At 43.4% G+C, this 14,557-nt stretch overlaps 1 protein-coding gene across 1 annotated transcript in view; it reads left to right on the top strand.

Moving 5' to 3' along the window:
• The first annotated feature begins 8,980 nt into the window (after positions 1-8,980).
• Positions 8,981-14,557, top strand: part of CUNH2orf40 (chromosome unknown C2orf40 homolog) — a 36,676-nt gene continuing 31,099 nt past the window's right edge. The window contains exon 1 of the mRNA XM_026068075.1: positions 8,981-9,228. Within this exon, the coding sequence (XP_025923860.1) occupies positions 9,132-9,228 (97 nt within the window). The 5' untranslated portion in view covers positions 8,981-9,131. The remainder of the gene's footprint in view (positions 9,229-14,557) is intronic.

Raw genomic sequence — 14,557 nt, 5'->3', positions numbered from 1 at the left:
TCTTGGGTTATTGTGATGTGGGAAATAATAGATGACCATTGAGCATCTTCATTCAGCAGGGAGAGCCCTGCTGTACTTTCACTTGACACACAAAGACTTACCTAAGTGGTTTTAGTAGTGCTTTAAATACATTAGTTATAATTAAATCAGGACAGCCCTCTGGTATGGATGCAGTTACAGGACCTAATTCCTGCATGTCTACCAGAGAAAGCCACATGGACATGAACAACTCTGAATTGATACAGCTACAACCCATATGAAGGCTTGTACTATTGTGATGACACCAGCGGTAAGTCACATCTTTCCACCCACAGGTACTAAATTGTTGAAATAAACAAATAAAAAAACCCCCAAACAATCCACGTATCATAATTAAAAAACGCAATTGTTGTCTCACTGCATTTTTAGCTTTCTAGCTCCTTTGAGCCAACAGCCAGAGATATAGGCAGATCCACACAGAGCAGAAGTGGGGAAAGGCAGGGTAAGGTAGCAGTGAAATGGCTGCAGCTTGGTACAACACACAATCATGCCGTGCCTACCACAGAGCTGTTATTGCGGAGTTTAACAGGCAGTACAAAAGAAAGAGGTTTCAAGGGAGGATTTGGAGAGGATGGTGTTGCTGAAGGGCTAGCTACGCGAGACAGCAACAGAGAAGGCATGGAGTGGCATAATGAATGATGAAGCAGGCCACGGGTAAAGCAGTTGGCAGAGTGTTGGAATGCAGTAAATCTTCAGCCCTGGCATATGTCTGATAGTTTCATTTGCTTGTTATGTCAATGACAAAAGGCTTGTTCATGAAACTCTTGTATCCTGAAATGTGCCGCRTGTTAGTCAAATAACACTTTGGAGTGAGATATATTATTTATTCTTGATCCTTTCAGCACAATCTGAATATTTTTTCATGGAACTTGAGTGAGTTAACAGCAAAGCCATGCTCTGACAGAGCAGTGGTTTCTGCCATGGTGCTCAAGGATAGAATTCTCCTACCCCTGCCTGCACAGGGGAGCTTGACACCAGCTCTGCTCTGCTGACAACAGGTAGGGACAGGGCTGTGCCACAGGGTCAGAGCTTGAAAGAAACAGCTAGGAAGACAAAGAGGGTTTTGTTTTTTGTTTTTTTTTGTGTGTGTGTGTGTGTGTGTGTGTGTGTGTGTGTGTGGTTGTTTAGGTGGTACAAATGAGCAGGTTAGGGTGGGAACTTCAGCTGGTTTTGCCAGTAAGGCTATGATGTCCTCAAGAGTGAGTAAGCAGTGATACGTACAGACTGGAGAGAAATAGATGAGAGAACAGGCAGAAGGAACAGTTTGCGATAGTTGATGTGACACATTTCAGTTAATAGTGTCTGCAAAAGCTCACAAAAGATGACGCACCACTCAGGACTAAATCAGCCAGGCAAAATTTTTTTCTAGACCAGAAAAAGAGACTGAGTTTTCTGGATTATATATTCACAACAAACAACATGACCATTCTCAGTACAGAGATCAGGTTTATGTCCGAATGTCCTGTATATCCTGTTGTCCTGCTCAAGCTGCGTTAGGTTTAATTGTTAGGAAGCTTAAAAAGTGCACTTTCAGCACGACACATGAAGGACTTGCATGACCACCACTCATGCGACAAACTGAAAGCATGCTTTTATGTTGTGGTCTTCCCTGCACACAGCATTTGAGGTGAAATTCAGAAAGCCAGAGCAAAGCTCATGAGCCTGGGAAGTGGCTGGCTGCATAGAAGAGATTTTACTCTTCCAGGAGTAAGTGATAATTGATTTACAGAAACCAGTTACATTCAGGACAGATCCATTCTTTCTCTATGTCCCAACATTTCTGTCTCTAATTTCCCCACCACCACTACCCTCCTGTAAAACAACCCATCCCTTAGGAAAACTCCACCTGGATACAGAGGTCAGGGCAAGAGGATTACCTCAATGGATCAGACCACATGAGGCCAGTTTAGGGAGATCTGCCTCATATTCCTCACTGCACAGGTTTCCTCTTTGCCCAGCAAGGCTGTCTGTGCTTCACACTGTGGCACTCTGAGGACTGTAAACTCTAAGAAAATTATGATAAAACACTCAATTTGATCATCAATTTATCTAAAACTATAAAATTATTGTTAGAGTGCTCTAGCTGTTGTCAATGAGCTGTGCAAGATAGGAAAGCCTGCAGGGTGCTGGAGAGTGGGTACCGGCAGGCCTTTTTCATCTACATGGAGTTTGCACTCAGTGTTGTAGCATCATGGTGTTACATGCCCAGTTCCCCAGTGGTCTTACCAGGGGGGTGATCAGGATCCTGTTGCAATGCGGGAAAGGGGCCAGACGCCACAGGAGCGGACCCTGCTGCCCAGCCTGCAGAGCAAGGAGCTGCCAGAACTAGCCAACAGGAAGCAGTGAGGGAAGGGGTACGTCTTACATGTTACCGCCTGTAAGAAAAGGTCAATGTCTGATTCATAGCCCTGATGCTGGAGCTAAATGTGTTCGCTGAGTATTTCGCAAACAGGCGGAAGAAGGGGGTCCCCTCCCCACAGAAAGCCCTAGTGTTTGCGCAGGATGTGGCAGACACGGGGTGATTTCCTCCTCTCTCTCCAGGGCTCCCTGGGTGGGTCCCTCGCACCTTCCTGTTGGAGCTGTTCCACTTTGCTTCAGTAGTCACTTGGCTAGAGAAAAAGAGCAAATGCAAGGCTGTCCCTGCAGCCTGGAGCTAGGGCTTTCATTAGGGTCCTGGCCCCTTTTCCCATGCTGCCCCCTCCCCAGCCCCAAAGTGTGAGCTGTGGGGTGGGAACCTGCCCCTGCCCCTTGACAGCCTGGCCAGGCAAGGAAGGCAATGCGAACAAGGCTGTATGGTCGCCTTGGAGAAGAGAATCTCTTCTCCTTCATGGTCAGGACCCTTCTAGTGTTGCAGGTTAAACAAAACAAAACCAAAAACACCCAGAAGAAGGCCTAATGTCTCCAAACTGCCCCAAACAAGAATATTGTAGCCATTGACAGCTGCCAGGGCCACACTGGTATATGACCACTTTTCCAATCAGTTTTCCTCTTGCACCTACGAGGGAGCAGGAAATTTGCTGGCCCTGCTCTCCACAGGCGAGGCAGAAGGACACTGAGGAAGCAAATCTTCATCACCCAAGTCACAGCCCAGTGCCCCTACAGGACCCTTCTTCCTCTCTGTCGGAAATAGAAATGAAGGGTTACAACCCATCCAGCTCTGCCGGGGAGAGAACAAAGCTGATGCTCAGAAATCAGGATAAAGATGCCTATGTTAAAGGCACAGATTATACCATTCAGGTATAACATGTTTAATACAGTATAAATTTAAAATGTAGGAAAGGGATCAGAAAGAAAGACTATGAAAAGGTACTGAAAAATTTTTGTATTTTCAGACACAGAACTTTCCTAATCAGAGATGTGAAGAGTTGGGCTAAGGTCAAGGCTGAGCTGAGAAATAATGCGGAAAGCATTACCAGTGAATGTTTTCCTAGCTTTGCTTGTCGCCACTCTGGATTTGAGGAGGGAGCAGGTGAGGAAGAACTGGCAGTGGCAGCTGTCATGTCCAGAAACAAAACCAAAAGAAACCTCTCATAAAAGCCTGATCTTTCCTTGCCCTCGTTCTGAGATCACTAACCATCATTTGCAGCTACTCAAGGTTCAAAGGGGAAAATGCTGAACTAGGGCAACTCCTCTTGCTCCTGGAGATTTATTAAACCAATGTCTTTATTATTCAAAATATTTGAACAAGTGGTAGTATGGTCACCTCCCTCTTTTGGAGGCCTGCTGATGCCAGCCATAACACACAAGAACAAAGCAGGACACTTTTGCTAAGCACAACATCTCTTCTCTTTCCTCTTTCCTCCTGTGTGGAATGACCTCTGAGCAGGGGCAGGTGAGGACCTGAGCTTTAGAAGAGATTATTTTGTTCACCATTGGAATTGAAAGAAAACACTCCTGATTCTCCTTTGATGCCAGCTGACCTGAACCAAAGATCTGAGACCTCTAGCTAATAATGTTTACCAGATGCAGCAGTGAAAAGGGTTTTCCAATCTAGCTTCTAGTTTGTTAGACTTCCATACTGAAAATATAAGTGCCCCAGGACTTATATTAGAAGGAGTAGGAGTTGGCTGCTGTGATAGAAAGCTTGTGCACTGGAAGAGCAAATGAAAAATGAAACAATGATCTTTCAGCACAGCCAACATTCAGGTACTTGTTTGATGCCTTGTAATAATCAGTGAAAATACAAAAGTCCTTGCTACAGATTCTGCAGCACTTGAGTTTGCTTGTAGCTCAATCGGTATTGAAATGTAGTTTGCCATTTCAGGGAGCGGGGGAGAGGTCTGTGCAGCACATCATAGACATTGGCAAAAAGGCAGAGCTGAGTGAAGGAAAGGAACAGCAAAAGCAACATTAATGTTTTTGCTGACAGAAGCATAAGAAAATGGGAAGTGTCACCTGAGGGATTCTCAAGGGCTTATACAGGCACTGGCAGGGTTTGAAGGAGTCAGGAATACAGACGTCTCTGTCGTCTGCTGCAGAAAGAGAGAGACAGTGACAGCTTCATGACCACCATGTGTTGAATAAAACAACATGATGCACATATTACTTCGTAACCTGCAATCATTTTCTCCAGCGGGCAGTGGAGAGACCAATTCGGTCTGCAGCTCTGCCAAGACAAAGCATATACATGTTGGTACAGGGGGATGAATGAAGTTGTCTTAGGAGAAAAGCAAACAAAGGCACACAAATGCCAGACTTTCAAAGAAGCAATCTGTTATGCAAGCACTTCAGCTGAGCCTATTGAGAAGGGGAGAAGAAGGAGGAAGGGGGAAAATATATGCATTCATATTTCAGAGGCCCAGCTGCCAAACGCAAGCCAAGACAAAAGGCACTCTTGTCCAATTGCTCAAAATAACAGCAAGATCAGGCTTTTGGGGCAGCGGGAGAAAGCCAAGCATTGCATGATGGGACACACTCTGTTGTTATGAGGACTGTAGCACTGTACGTACAGCTTTTTGTAAGATATGGAAAAATGCTAAACAAAAGAAAAAAATCCAGGCCCCCTTTCCTCCCCCACAACTTCTGCATGTCCTTGTACTGTGCATTTGTGCCTGTACCCCAAGGACACAGAAACTTGCCAGTCAGGCAGTCACATCAATTACCCCAGCCTCCTGGGAATGCGCTGTCCTAGGGGATAGAYGTTCATTTCATAAACTGCCTTAAAAAGAAACAGTGGGATGGGGGCAGGGAAAGCCGCTAAAAGATGTAACGTAGTATTGAAATCTTCTGGACTCATTTAGCAAGCATAAGAGAACAAGGAAGCCGCTTCTGCTAAACAAAGGCTTGCGCAGCTGGACATGTGTGAGTACAACCCGCAGCTTGTCTCAGGGTTCAGGGTATCAGCAGACAATCTGCATCGCTTGTAATCTGGCACAGCTGTAAGTCATACATCCGGGGAGATGGGACATAAAACAGGGCTATGTTTGAGTCTCCAGGAATGCCCTCCCATCCCCCTCCTCTCTCTGCCCTTTTTTTTTCTTTTTTTTTTTGTTCCAATCACTGATTGATTGTACTTCCTGAGAGACCAAGTTAGGATAGTTTGACCTGGGACAAGATCTCTTGTCTCTCTCCACTTTTTAAAGAATTGTAGAATAGCCACATCGTAAGGCCAGAGGGCATTGCACTGCCCTCCTTTAGCCCAAGCTTCTCTGTGTTTTAAAAATCATTACCTTGTTCTTAGCTCTATAAGCCTTTGTATCTGTGTCAATCCAAAGGCCAAAGACCACTGTGCAATATGTGTACAGCCCCTCCAGAGGTTGAAATGACTACTACGTGGTAGCTATGCCCTCCTTGAACTGCCAAACCTGCACCAGTGTTACAGCCACTGGGCGCTCCTGTGCCAGTCCTCGTATCATTACCAAACATGGGCTTTATCCTCTTCCCCAGCACTGGCCCCAGCTATATCCTGCCACCATCTTCTCACAGAGTTTTTCCTCTGATATCCTCCAGCCCCTTTGACTGAACATATGCATACAGGACCCTTCTTGTCCATGGCGTGCTGGTAACATATCCTTTGCAAGGACTGAAGGGCAAAACCCCTCTCTCCTCCGCACATCTCCTCCCTGCTCTCCCAAAAGTCTGCTTTCTCCTCTCCCCACCTCATTTCAGAGCTGGGACGGCGTTAGTGCAATGTCCAAGCCAAAATCCCCTAATGGTCTGATTGATGGTTTTGTTCCTGCCAGTTCCCTCTGTGCGTTCTGCCGCCGTCCTCCACAGCCAAGATCCAAGCGTTGTGTCTAGGGTCTTTTGGTATTTAAAGGTTTTTATTCTGAGCCTGGCCTACCCCAGGCCACAGACTACGTACTTTGAGAGCGTTACTGAGTCGATGCAATCCTTGCTGGGATCCTCTGTAGTCAAAGTACTGTGTGATCCCTCATGTGCAGGTGAGCGAACAGGTTGGGGCGCTCACTATCTGATCCTGAATCCTAGCTATTTTTTGCCAGTTAGCAGCATAGGAAAGAAAAAATAACTCCATCACCTGGACTACACTTCTCAAACCCAAAACATTCCAGGTCCATGGTCTGGAAAGCACCACGTAACACATAGCTTTATTATATTAAATTCATGCAGCCAGTTCTGCCCTGTGTGGGTATTGCATTCCCCCTGATGATGAGAAAAGCAGCTAATATTTCACCTCCCAGCTGGCCCTGGCAGCAGTAGAGCCACAATTGTGTGCAGACACACCTGAATGCGCAAACTCTGGAATAGGGAGATGCCAACCTGGAGCCAGCCCTGGCTGTCCCTGTGCCATGGTCTATCCACAGCCTGGATCATCAGCCCTGGCTGAAGGAAAGCGTCTGTAATGCGTGCAGAGGGAAAGAGCACAGTTGGTGGCTAGAACATGCTAGGGTGCTTGCCCAGGTGTGTTTTATAAGAATTTCAGTCTCAAGCTCATGCGTAAGGCAAGCCCAGCCCAAATTTGCCCTTTCCCAGTCAATGCAGACTTTTGGTTCAGTCTTGGGCTACATGACCTGTGGCAGACGCATTTTGATGTGCAGCCTAGTTCACTAAAGACAGGGGAAATCCTACATCCCTGCCTTCCAAAATTGGCCTAGAGATGCCTCGGGAAGAGGTTTCACGCATCGTAGCTGTGCCTGGCTGCTTTCCCAGTCCCTGTGTGGGGCTCTCCACATCAGCCCTGTACCAAGTGGCATGAAGGGACTTCACACTTGGTGCCCAGCCTGCCCAGGGCAGGGAGGGCTGGGAAAGATGCGCCGTGGCAGCTTGAACCTTGCATGGGGAAACACATTGTGCCAGTGCCCAAGCCTGCATGGAGCTGCATCACACTCTGCGAGCAGTGAGAGGATCCCATGCAAGTGTTTATAAAAGTGCTCTGAGGTCTGTCAATAACAGGGGTGCTGAAGATGATAAGAATTTAAATATTTTTTAGCATTTTGTTTGTATTCAGTCTAGTCTTTGTTTCAAAGAGCAATGTATAGGACGAGAACTGACAATTCACATTTTTAAAGTCCACAAATAGATATAAAACCGAGCATTCAAAAGTAAACCAAATCACTGATAAAGGAAGAGCTGTGTGCCTTTGCTGCAGGTAAGCAGCCAGACATCTGCTTTAACAAGTATTGTTTAAAGGCCACCAGTGAGCACACCCTTGCTCAATCTCCTATCAAAAGGAAATTCAGTCACAGGAGGATTTTTCATTCCTTGAGAAGTTTTCCAGCCATATGTTACAAGACTCAAAAATTCATATCTGAATCATTTATTTTTAATAAGCCAATATCTTCCTTCTGTTTCTCTCTTATTCTGCCTTCCTTAGAGGCAGCACAACAAAAAGATAATAACATTTTTTAAATAGAAGGGACAAAGAGCCACCCCTCTTTTTCTCCCTCGGATTGTGGAAGTTCTTGTTTTAGAAGTCTCCTCAGAAACAAAAGCCTCCCATGCTCTTTTCCTTCCATGGTGCTAAATGAGGAAGCCCAGCTCCTCACCGCCTTGGTATGCAGTACACAGTGGCAGGCAAACTTCCTTGCTGATCAGGATGTTATCAGGGGGATCCCATGCAAAACTCGACATCAGGTGCTTATTCTATGGCTGGATTTTTTTTGCCTCAGCATCTCCCCTCACCACACACATCTCCATCTGTGTGAAACTCTTCCAGATATTCATGTAAACCAATGCTAACGCTGGTCATACAGCTAGTAGGCATAAAATGAACTATATTTACCCTCAAAAGGCAGGGGGGTTGCAATCACCACCTTCCTCTTGGGGGTTGTTTTTAAGCAGCAGTTGTTGTCAAGACACTGTAATGTTCCCTCTGGAGAAAAAAGGGAGAGAAAACAAAGTGGTAGGGAGCCAAGGGGGAGCAGGGGAACCATGCAGGCCTGGGGCTGCCCCATTCAAATCAAGCAATGCCAAGCTGTGTTCCCCTGAAACCCTAGGTAAAAGGAACTAGTGCAGTGGGTCTGCTAACCATTTTGCCCAGGTTTCCTCGACGAGCTTTTGGTCTACGCAGTGCCTGATTGATCACTCCTGGACAGCACAGGTAAGTTCCTCAGAAATTGCATTCATGCATTAATATATATTGTATTTACATCCATATGTGTATATATATAGCATATATGTCCATATATATATATACACATATACACGCACATCTATATAATTTCATTGCAAGTCTGGCTCCTCCTATAAAGTTCAGTGTGGTTTTGTTCTCTTGGCTGTATTGGAGCACCTTTGGAAAATATGCTTCATCGCTTCGGTAATCTTGCTCTCAAACTTCCACAATCATCTCTTGCAAGCTGGAAGTGAAACTGTGCCTTCTATCTCTCCTTTTATCTATCTCATGAAAGCGAATAACACAGATTATGTATGCCTGGGAGGGTGTGGTTGCTTAAAACGTGTTGCCTGTTTGGTTGCTATTTACTCACAAAGTAGCTGAGCAAGAAAATCAACACTGCAGCTGTCCTACTCCTGGTCTTCAACTTGCCTCTGTCATTTTAGTGCTAAAATATCCTCACAACAGGGGCCTTAAGGGAACTGCGGGAAGGTGCTCTGCACTGAACCTTATGTGCTTAGTCTAGGCTGAAGAGTGGTATACTCAGTGGAGTTTTGCACAGTGCCCAATTTTGAGAACTATGCATCTAAATGTCATGTACCTGCAAATACATCTGAATTACATGCTGGAATTGGGTGCAGGAATTATCTGCAGGAATTACATGTGCACTAACATAGGTAAGCAACTGGATGCATGCATCCTATTTTGGAAATTATTTTTAAAAGGCAGCTTGGCAAAGTCCTTTTGGTTTCTCTCAAAATTAGGATTTTCTGCTTTACTGGTTTATTTTTGGAAGCTCACACTGCAAAAAAAAAGGGGGGGGAGATTCTGTTAATAGAGCCATGCAGTGTCATTTGTGAAAATAATTTTTCTTTTCTTAGAAATATGAGAGAACATTGTGCTGCCATGCTTAAATCTATACATGTTTTGCTGACTTGGAAGTTGGTACCATATTTCAAAGACTACCTCACTAAGCCTGATTGGTGTCCTTTATCTTTTGATGTTTAAGAAGCTTTACTTCCCAAAGTCTCCTTTTCTTTCAAGGCACTTCAATGAAAGTGTTCTTCTGCCCATCTTCAGAACTGCATGTAGCGTATTTCTGTTCTCCCTGATTTATTTTATGTATTCTCTTGACTAAAGGCAGATCATGAATTTGCCCTAATTTCAGAGCTGGTGTTTTTCTTTTTCCTTTTTTTTTTTTTTTCAATTTTGCCATCTTTTGGAGACATTTATTTCATGCTAATGAAATTATGTATCTACTTGTGGGTGATCATCCCTCTGAAAGTAAAAAGTATGGTGTTTTACCAATACAGTAAGGACATCAAATGTACCAACTTGAAGAAGAATCAATTTATTCCTTGCTGTGATTTCATCAAGCATCTGTACTTTTTTTCTTAAACTATTACTGCTTATGTTCAAATGCAAAAAAGTATGTTTAAAAATAAAGTGAAGGGTCAGACTCTGACCTTGTCTTCTGTGGGAACTGCACTGATACAGTGTTTAAGCCATGTTCTATTCAGGATTCCACATTAGAAAGAGAAGCATTTTTGTTTTGTTTTGGGTTTTTTGGGGCAGCAATAGCTACAGGATAAAAGACCCACTTATGTCTTGTTTGAGGGCTTTAAAACAAACCATAGTCTTCAGTGACAGTGGACTTGTGTATCACTTCATTTCTGTATTTCTCTTCTAGCCTTTTGTTACCAGAGGTGTTTGCAGAAAATGAGACTAATAATTAATATTATTTTGAAGGGGCCATCTGCTTCTGCTTCATCTCTCTCTTCTGAAATCATTATTTATTTTCTGTTTGTGACATCAAAATTGTTACTGTGGAAATGTTTATCGTCTCAAAAATAGAAGAACATGACAACATGCAGGAAAATAACAGCAGGAGATGAGGAACTTCGAAAAGTGGCCTGATTTCTGCTTTTATTTTTTTAAAACTCTGATGTAAACTGTGTCTCCCTGAATAATTGAATTTAGCAGATAATAGGCCTCCTAGCTACCATAGCCTTTGCTAGCATATATGGCTTTCTCAAGCTTTCATGTTTCAATGTGAGGTGATCAGAAATGGCTTAAGACTTAAACTTCCAAATCAGGGTTAATCAAGAAAATGCAACTAGATCCTCAGCAACAGATGCCCTGGCAAAGTCCTCTGTTGGTTGCAATTCTCGCCAATTTGGATAAACGCTAATTAATTCCATGCTTCTGCTGGTCCTTTGTAGGGCCTACAGCACATCACTTCTTCCATTAATGATCAGTTTAGCTTTGGGGAACAAGGCAAGGTTTGGACAAGAGGCCGTGGTTGACATGTCTCTTCCTTCTGGGTGTCAGGGACTGGCTACAGCAAAAAGGGAGAAGCTGGACGGAATGCAACAGGTCTCCTTGCAGGACCAGGCAACCTCTCAAGTAGCTGGTTAGGCTGTCCAGTCCTCAGACTCAGAATTAAGATGATCACCAGGTTAGAAATCAGAATCAAATCAGGAACAAACAGGGCTTTTGCCTCCTTAGGTAACGTATGGTGCAGTCCACCTTTGAAGATCATCTGGGATTTTTACCCCAACAGACTTCTTGCTCTGGCATGGTCCTAGGATACTGCTAGTGCTTTTTTTCTCTCCTGCTATCTTTCTGTGGTCCTCTAACTTGGTTGTGTGGGGTTTTGGTTTTGCACTGAGGATCTTAAGTTTGTCATGGGTTAATGAAGTGTTTTGTGGCTAGACAAAGAGAAGGTGTGGATCCTTCCATTATATAGTTGCCTGTGACTGCCAAAGACTGGATTTAATGACTCAGCAGGCTTCTTCCAGTTGCATTACTGATACTAGTTGTTCAGGACAGGCTTGTAGGAGAATCTGGAATATTGCCCTGGCAATGCTTTACTTGCATTTAGATCTGGGTTGGAAATAGGACTTTTGTAATGAGTTCTGGAAGTTGAGAGTTACCCCAGAGAAACGAGGTGAGGGGAGTATTCTATTGTTTGAAGTCTGCAGCCTTCATTTATTTGAAGCCCTTTGAATTTGAATACAGTACTCTTCTTAATTTCATTTTGTGAAGCAAGGATTTATCATACTCCATGCAGCAATAGAGTCCCTCTGCTGCATATCATAGACCTAAACCTGTCAGGGACCTTTGGATGCTTTAATAATCAAATAGTAGTTCAAGAAACAACAGTAAAGCCTTTTTGCAGTCAATGCAATTCTGCAGACCAAGTCACCTCCTTATTCAGTGTACCTGCTTGCTGCATAATTTGACCGAACTTGTTATGGGACAGCTTCTTCATGTCTGCTTTTCTTCTGGGATTTTTGGAGAACTCTACACAGTTGTTGCTTCTTAACTCTACCTCCTTGGCTGCTAATCTGTTTGTTAAATCTGGTCCATCTAGTGGGATCATGCGGTCATTCAAACAATGGAAGTCTAGAAGCTGTGTGAATAGCAAAAAGTGATTGATTACATCTTCACCTGACAGATTTTTAATAAATGTGCAAGGCTGTATTACCATCTTGACCAGGAGACAAGAGGCTGTCAGAAAATTCACTGCTTTCTAATCTTAGGCCTAGCTTCTTTCTGTCCTTATTATGGCACAGGTACTGGAATGCAAATTGTCCGAGTACACGCAAGGACTGAGGCAGAGGTACACAAATGACTCTACAAAGTTTTGCCTTGGATTCACAGGGTGAAATCATCTGAATGTGGCATTAGCCATGACAGACAAGACTTACCTGCTATACTGCACTCCCAGTCTCTCTGGGCATCTCAGTGGCCTTTGGAAAGTCAACAGCACAGGGAACCATGCTGCAAATTTGTCAAGGTAGCTTCACAGAGAGTCTAACGGAGACAGAAAGATCAGTGCTGGTTCAATGATGATGAGCCCTGCTTGGCTTCTTGACTGATATCAAAGAAAGGAAGCTAGCAAACAATGTTTCTTCTAGCAAACAACAGAAGAAATGAGGAGGCAAAATGTTGTCACAGCAATTTTAGGGGGCTGCCTTAGAGAAATCTTGATAGGAAAGCAGTCCTAAATACACACATGGTTAATGGGAAATGGAAGATTTAGAAAAAAAACAATTGTTATGTGGAGATAAGGAGATGCCACTAGACTGGATTTAACAATGGGAATTTTATCCTCATCTTTTTATTTAATAGAAAAGCTGATTACATTCTCTTTCAAATGAAAAATAAAACAACTAAAAAGAAGGCAATGGTAAATTGTTAGCTGCCTATTTAAAAACACGAAAGTTGCAAAGAGTTATTCCAAACACATTTTCTTCATGTTGTTCACTAACTCGTAACTCAAGTGGAATAGCTAATGAATTTCAGACATTCTGAAATGCACAAGTACACTTCACAGAGTCTCCTATAATTGATCGCTCTATAGGGAGAGGATTAATTTGTCAAAATTAGAAATACTTGATAGAGCTGTTTCACACTGCCTTTAACTTTAGTGTGGAAAAAAACCCGAGTCAAACAAAAAAAGAGAATTTCTCCCAAAAGACAACTCCCCAACCAAATTGGATTGAACCGATTGTGATAATGAATCAGTTTTGGCCCTGATAAGGAAGTTAGTGAGCTCAGACGTTAAGAATCATATATAAATACCTTGCCCAGAAACTCTGTGAACTAGACTGTTACTACATGATTGGTGCCAGGCCTCAGCATTTCATTCTAAAATGTTCAGCAACACTTTGAAGCACATGCTTAATTTTAAACTTGTTGGCTCACAGACTAACTGCTGAGAAGCCCTTTCACTGGACAAATGGCCACAGCTATTGGAAATGTCACCAACCACTTGCTTTGCTGTTTGATATCAGTCTCCTGCGTGCCGGTAGTCACTGTCCCCACAGCAGTCCCTGGAGTGAGATGTGACCTTTCTCCTCAACCATGTTGGCGTGGAAGCCACTAACTCTGAGGCGACTGAGCATGACTGCGGGACTCCAAACATGGCGGGTGAGGAACATCACACATGCGGTTCCACAAGCTCCAGCAGTTATTAGGTGCACATTCGCTTACAAAACCTGATGTCTTCATGTACGTTTATCCTGTGCCCAGCACAATGGGATGCTGGGTTTGGGGCTTTTGAGTGCTACAACAATGCAAATATTAAATAATAATTCATGACAAGCAAGACCAGGAAAATAAACAAAAGCTTGGTTCAAACTCAGTAGGATATTTCTTTTGAGCTTCAATATTGAGCTTCAAATTTGGACAAATTACATTTTCCCAACAAACAAAAACTAAAAATATGTTTGTTGTTGCTGTGTTCAGACTGTGGGACTTGTTCACATTTTCTTTGCATAATGAAGAATTATAAACTCATTCATAATCATTAACAGCATGGAGTAAAGAACAGATTTTATATAGTAGATATTATCATGGAGATGATGAAACCCAGATGACACTTCATGAAGAACTTTGAAATCCTTTTTCTTTAGATAAGCTACCTGTAAGCAAAATTGCTGGGCTACTTGTTTTCCTTGGTTTTCATTGACACGACCATTTGCATAAAAAACAAGACACTCATTTCTGAGAAGTTCACATTCTCCTGCTGCTTGTTCCCCTCCTGAAGTTTTCATTCTCAGTTACCAGCCTGAGAAATCACTTCCACTAAAGCCAACTCTGATGTCACCCACAGGGGTTTGGCACTTCAGGTGAGAAGGGAGACGCTGCAAGCATTGCCAGAAAACCTGCAAGAGTACAGATTATGTTCCCATGTCATTAACAGCTTGTATTGCGTGTTTAAAAAAAAGGAACAAAAATTAGACATGATGGCAGGAGATTATATTCCTTACATACCTCAGATGTTTGCAGCTGAGATGATAGATAATGCATAGATTATGAGCCTCAGGTAAGGCCTTCTGAGCCTAGTGGAAGGACTTTCATCAGATGCAGTGAGTTTCAGGTAGGGCTGTGCATTTGGGGTGAAAGAGAACCACTATGCAATTGACACAGGCAAAAACCTGGGGGGAAAAAAGAAGTAAGAGATGAAGATGAAGATGATGGGAAGGGAAGGGAAGG

The sequence above is a fragment of the Apteryx rowi genome, unplaced genomic scaffold, assembly GCF_003343035.1.
Source record: "Apteryx rowi isolate R43461 unplaced genomic scaffold, aptRow1 scaffold_268, whole genome shotgun sequence".
Taxonomy (NCBI): Eukaryota; Metazoa; Chordata; class Aves; order Apterygiformes; family Apterygidae; genus Apteryx; species Apteryx rowi.
This window is presented reverse-complemented; position numbering and strand designations above follow the sequence as displayed.